Source organism: Aptenodytes forsteri, unplaced genomic scaffold, assembly GCF_000699145.1.
Source record: "Aptenodytes forsteri isolate BGI_AS27 unplaced genomic scaffold, ASM69914v1 Scaffold14, whole genome shotgun sequence".
NCBI lineage: Eukaryota > Metazoa > Chordata > Aves > Sphenisciformes > Spheniscidae > Aptenodytes > Aptenodytes forsteri.
Window position 1 is genome coordinate 337,359 of NW_008794457.1, and position 6,290 is coordinate 343,648.

Here is a 6,290-nt window from a genome sequence, read left to right on the forward strand (position 1 = left end):
GCGGGGAGGGAGAGAGGTTAGCTGGGGGGCAAGCAAAAGGCAAAGGAAGAATACATACCTCTGGGAGATATCTGAATTGGCGCTACCCATGATGGTGGCATGTCAAAACTCATGTCTTCCTCCTTTTCCTGCTGAAACAGAAGCAGAGTTTTGCATTTTTGGCAGCTTCTCTTACTGTACCAGGAGGCATTTTGGTTCTAGAGAATGCAGTGCAGTGATCAGAGCTCAGCTCGTGCGAGGCTGTGCTGGTCCTGGGGAACACGGTGGCACAGTTACGAGAGCTGTGTCGGTCACACACAGCCTGAGGACAGAGGTAAGCAGCACACTGCAGTTTACGTGGAAGGAGAGCTTTACTGCACCCCCACACTCTCACTAGCACACCCCTACTCAAGCCTGATGAAATGATCTTCTTCTGGCTAACGCTCATGCTGGATAGGGGATGACTGTGACAATCGTCATTCAAACTAATGACCAGCTTGTTTTATGTAGACCATGGAGGGTGCTTTGCTCCCCAGTTATGGGCACAGGCTGAGGAGGGTAGATAACAGGAGGGAACGTACTGTTATTGGCGTTCCTCCGTCCTGCTGTGCTGGTGCCATGCCTGCTTTATCATGCTGTGTTCTCCCACCAGGACAACATACCATTTTTTGCTTCCAGTACACAGCATTTTTTGGTATGTTAGAGTACATACATTATTTCTACATCTGGCTGGCAACTCCACCTAGCAGCCAGGAAAGCAGGGTGCTGACCAGCAGAGAAAGAGTGTCCAGAAAAATTTCAGTTTGGATTTTATTTTTTTAAATTATTTCATCCCAAAGGTCAATGCACTGGAGGCTTACAGAGGTCCCGAGCCACTTAGGACACCAGAAGTACCACTTGGGGTCCTGCTTCAAAAAGCATCAGAACTATTCAAGACTGAGAAGGAATCTAAAGTGCCAACCAAAACGTAGCTAGAGCAACAGTGATCTGACCTGGAGGGGGCAGCAGGCAGGCAGACATACGCGGGCCTACGAACACACCAGTTCGATACAGCATCCCCACTGCACGAGAGCCATCATTTGGGTCACTCACCATGTCATCCATGTCCCTGTCAGATAACTCCTTTTCCTCCTCAGCATCTGGGAGCAGCTGAAGAGGCTTGTTGCTCCCCGAAAGCATAATTTCCCAGCGGATAGCGTCACCCAAGTCAAAGATGAGGTCCTAGGCCATACAGAAGAAACCCACTTAACTACAGGGCAGTCTCAAGGGCCTGACACTAAACCGAATGCTGCCCCTGCACATCTGCGGTGCTCTGGACCTGGCTGGATGTCAGAGAGTTAAAGGATTCTAGACAGACCCTGGATCTCAGTGAGGTGGGCTCTTCAGACCCTTGGCTGGCTGGCGGGACCCCAAAGCCTGCCCCTGTGCCTAGAGAGCTACAGACCCCTTTCCTCGTGGTGCCTCTGCCACAGATGAGAGGAAGTTGCTGGAAATCCTTCTGCCTCCCTCCTCGGGGCATGCATGGCCCCAAGGTCATCCACACAGGCCTAAAGTTGCTCTAACTCAGACCCTCGCCTCACAGACTTTGTATCAGCTGGGGAGTAGCTGAGGTGTGGGAAGAGCCTCATCAAGATCTTTCCTGCCTTGAGCCATGCCTGACAGGCTCAAAACATCCTCTGCCTTAAAAGCTGTTGTTTGAGAGAACAAGTGTCCAGCCAGCCTTAAAAGCTGATATTCTAGCGCTGTAGGGGTTTAATAGGTGTGATAAGTATTTTCTAGCTCAGGGTCTGGGATGTCCTGGAGTAGTTCCAAAGTCTACGTAATCAGGGCAAAATGACCAGAGCCAACACAGGGAATGGTTAAGTGGAAACTGGGGTGACCTCTGATCTTGGACTTCCCCAGGACTCAGGTTGGCCCAGCTGTCCCTCCCAGGCACAGGGTGCTTAAGGGCTCATTACCTTGCAGCCGTTCCAGCAGTCCTGCATGTTCACCCAGTAGTTCCTGTGGTTCCAGACGCTCTCGATCCCAAGGAAGTGCTCATCCATGGTGCTGTGGCTGTTTCCCGTGAAGGGGTTGATAAAGAAGGTCTCGGGAACCGCCCTCTTCCCAGACAGAACCAAAACCCATGCGTGCACCCGTAAGCCATACAAAGGGTCACGCCTGGGCTTTTCCAGTTCCTGTAGCGGAGAGGACAGAGCAGTAATTATTGCCATTTTATTGCCACTTTAGTCCAACCCAATGGCAATCTTATTCTCTCCTCTGCCCACTTCTAAAGATCTCCAGGCCACTAACACTCTTCAGAAGAGTGACGTAGTACATATCCAGTACATATTCCTGTGCCAGCACACACTGTGCTCCCAGGGGCCAAGTGCTCATGGCCATGGTCAGGGTTGTGTCACACTTCACGGCAGAGGGTGGTGAGCTCCTTTCTTTGGTCAGCCATTACCTGTGTCTCAGCTCTTGCTCCTGGAGTTTACAGTGAGGTGGACCTTGCTAACTCACCATGACCTTCTCCTGTTCTCTTTCCTTGTTCTTTTGAGCAGCTTCAGTTTCTGCCTTCTTCTTGGCCTCCTGCTGAAGCTCAAACTTGCTGTGCAGGTCTGGTGGGGGCTTAACTCTATACTTGTTGGACGACTTCTTCATCCCCTCTTTTGGTACCTGCCTCCACAAAAGCAGGGTGTTGCTGTGAAACCCAGCAGAGATCAAGAGAAGGGAGAAAATGTATGGCTTACAGGTACCTCCCAGTTCCCAACCCTTGGCAGTTTGTAGTATTGGACCTGGTGAGCAGGAATGCAGTGAAGCCAAAGAGGCCTCTTAAGGAACTGTGGAAAATCACTCAAAAGATCCCTTTGGTGATGTCCCTTCTTGGTACAGCCTGAAACCCAGTGTGGACCTGAAGCTGTTCCCCCTAGCTCGACTCCGGACCTCACTGGAAATGAACAGGCTGAGCATGCATGGTGGGCTCCTCCCTGCCCGCTCACTGCACATCTCACCTCCTGTGGCTTCCTGAGCAGTGGGCACAGCTCCAGAGTCTCGTCCAGGGTGCATATCTCGCGGGTGGCATATCCGTGCACACAGTAAGCATCATACCCGGCCCCGATCAGCATGGAGCACAGCAGCACGCTGAAGTCAAAGCAGTTCCCTCGCTGGTATTTCAGGATGGTGGTTGGGGAATAGAGTGAACTGGGCTGGAAAAAAGAGAGATGCGTGTTCACAGTGCTCTTGTGAAGCTGAAACACGCACCAGGCAGAGAGCAGGAGAGAGAGAGGGCATTGCCCATATCCCTGGGCTCTGCACCCATAGGGAATCTCTTATATAAAATTCCCATATAAGCCACAGACCCCAAAAGTCCCCTCCAAAGCGATCTGGGGAAATTCTGACCCCAAATCTGGTGACATTTAACCACAGGGAGAGATGGGCAGGAGGTGTCTTGGTCTTTGGAGGGGAAGCTTGTCAGCCATTGCAACCCACAGCAGACCAGCTGGTCATCTGGGGTGACTGAGAGCAGGGTCAGGCCCAATTTTGCAGAAATGGTGCTTAATTGCTTGACAGGTACAACACTGTACCTGTACTGGGATTACAGATCCAAACAGAGCGCACAGGGCCTGGGAAAATCGGGGGGTTGCCTAAGTAATGAGGGGATGATGGAGGGGTCAAAGACCTTTGTAATCCCAGCCACTGGGGTTTCCACGTTGTGTCCTGCTGAGCAGCCCTTCTGTCACCTCCATTACGGGGCTGTTTCTGATGGGACTGCAGCCCCTTTCTTACCGGTGTGATAGGGGACTTGAGGGGCTCCACGGTGAGGTAATCAGAGACAAAGCTGGCACAGCCATCCCAGTGGTACAGCTCTGTATAAGGCAGCAGGGTTGGCCTCACCGTTGTGCTCACAAACTTCTGTAGGGCAACAAGAGGACTTCGGTTAGCCAACAGACGCCTGACAGAGTCTCCTGTCAAAAGCCATCTTCAGACCACCCCTGGATGTTACAGCTCTCATTCAGGACCTCCCTAGAGCATATCAACAGCGTCAGTAACCCCCCTCACCTGTTCCGAGATGGAAATTGCATGAGGTTGAGAGGCCGCCTGCTTGTCTGTGGCTAAAACTTCAAGCTCATCTCAGACGCACTACAGATGCGAGCCAGTTCTTCTCTTAGCTTTCAAGCAAGACAAATAGCTACTGCCCTTTCCAGCTTTTATGTCCTCCAGCATTTTTTGCCTTGTATGTTAATGATATAATAAACGTTGGGGAAAGCTGGTCCAAAGTAGCAATTCCAGATGCCTGGGGGAGCATCAGGTCCAGAACTAGGCAACAGTTGTGCAGCTTGGACCCAGTCCCAAACAAAACCAGACCACAAACTTCCACATTTACTTCCTTGCCTGTAACTTCTGCGAAGTTCAGAATAAGACCTAACTCTGGATCCAGACTCCATATCTGTGACTGAGCCTGAGCCTTATCTATTTCATGTGTTTCTTTTACTTTCCTTTATGTTTCTGTGGTCTTTCCTGTTTCCTAAGCATCATGCTGCAGGGCTGCGAGCTGCCTGCAGCCTACATGGCACCACCACCATGTGCATGGTACAACGCACTTGTGGATTTGGACAGCCAGGGTGTTCCCGGGGTGCTGTGTGCCTGCTCGGGGTGCTGTGTGCCTGCTCGGGGTGCTGTGTGCCTGCTCGGGGTGCTGTGTGCCTGCTCGGGGTGCTGTGTGCCTGCTCGGGGTGCTGTGTGCCTGCTCGGGGTGCTGTGTGCCTGCTCGGGGTGCTGTGTGCCTGCTCGGGGTGCTGTGGGCACAGCAAGCGGGTTCCCATTCCCTTCGGCCAGGGGGGAGGGCAGGAAGGGCTGCTGTCCTTCCCCAGCATTTGGCACTATGGAAGCCGAGTGTCCCTTCCGCTGCGGCCCAGCCCCACGCCACCCCATACCTCCACGCCACACTCGTTGACCGGGTGGAGGAAGAGCGGCTTGCGGTCAGGGCAGAGGTGAGCGTACTGCTGGAGGAAATGGTCAGCGATGTGCAGTAGCTTCTTTTCCTTCAGGGAATTTGTCTTGTACGAGGACGGTAACTGGGACGTGTCAATAGAGCTCCAGTCAAAATCACTTCCAGGACAGGGGGAGGCAGAGAGACACAGGTAATAAGCCGGGAGCAATTCAGGCAAGATGACCTGCTATCAAAACATGGCAGGGGCTCCCTGTTTCCCAGGGAAAAAACGGGGATCATATCCAAGGACATGATTTTGACATAGCCAAGCTTCTCTGGAGTGATGGCAAGCTGACATATACCCAGAAGCTCAGGGGATCTTTATGTAGTGTCACGATACAGCAGTAAATGAACGTACGATGAAGTGAGTTATTGTCTTACTCGCACGTGCCCACTCTTGGACAAACTGACCAGGCACGCAAAACTCGCTCACTCCCCTCCTTGTGCAAGGGGACCACACGTGCCATCCACACGTGTGCAATCCCCCCGTGGACCCCAAAGGGACCATCTCTGCTCATCCCAGTAGCTGACAGACACACGTAACTTACGGTACATCACTTGGGATGCAGATTTGCTCCATGGACAGCTTCGTCTCCAAGTCCGGGAGTTTAGCACTGATCTCCAAAGCCTTCAGCTCTTCTTCTCTTTGCTCCTCTTCCTCCTTCTCCTCCAGGACCTCCATTCTGCCTCCTCCTGTGCACTACAGAAATGCACGCACCAGGGTGAATTCAGGGGTGGGACCCAGATACACAGCAACACTCGCACTCTGGCCGCAGTGATCTAGTACGTGAGCACGGCTGAAGCAGCCTGAAGCGCGATTCCCATTTCTGCGACAGGAAAGGGTGAGCACTGAATCTGAGTTTGGGTTGGGCTTGGTAAGTAAGTGGCTGCATGTTCCTGGGCCCCCCCCGAGCGTGGGGGAGATGGCAGAACGGGGGGAGCCTGGCTTGGTAGGGCACAGCACATCCCCACGTTCAGTCTCAGATCATGGTGTGTCCCCTGTTTCCCGTGCCCATGTAAATGCTGCGTCCTCCGTCCTGCCTGGGGTGCTGCCGGCTGGAAAACAGCTCTGGAAATCTGCTGGGCACCTGCCGATGGCCCATGCCAGAGCCTGCGGGCTGCACTGAGCCTGGCCGGCCGCTCAGGGGCCTTGAAGGGAGGGGGATGTTTTGGCAGCAGAGTCAGCAGCCTCCAAGGACAGAGGGCTGCTTATATTATTTATTTACATCTCAGGGAGGTTGGGGGCTGTTTGTTTCCCCCTCCTTGCGGTCAGGCTGACCCCGTGAGGAGGAGACAGCGAGAGGGAGGCACAGACCTTGCACCGGGGGGGGGGCAGGGG

The 6,290-nt window shown here is 53.2% G+C and overlaps 1 protein-coding gene across 1 annotated transcript in view; it reads right to left on the reverse strand.

The window, feature by feature from the left end:
- Positions 1-5,633, reverse strand: part of DRC7 (dynein regulatory complex subunit 7) — a 13,638-nt gene extending 8,005 nt beyond the window's left edge. The window contains exons 1-8 of the mRNA XM_019474977.1: positions 5,500-5,633; positions 4,896-5,070; positions 3,748-3,873; positions 2,973-3,167; positions 2,482-2,637; positions 1,938-2,156; positions 1,072-1,200; positions 59-131 (exon numbers count right to left, since the gene is read on the reverse strand). Of these exons, the coding sequence (XP_019330522.1) occupies positions 59-131; positions 1,072-1,200; positions 1,938-2,156; positions 2,482-2,637; positions 2,973-3,167; positions 3,748-3,873; positions 4,896-5,070; positions 5,500-5,633 (1,207 nt within the window). The remainder of the gene's footprint in view (positions 1-58; positions 132-1,071; positions 1,201-1,937; positions 2,157-2,481; positions 2,638-2,972; positions 3,168-3,747; positions 3,874-4,895; positions 5,071-5,499) is intronic.
- Between the last annotated feature and the right edge of the window lie 657 nt (positions 5,634-6,290).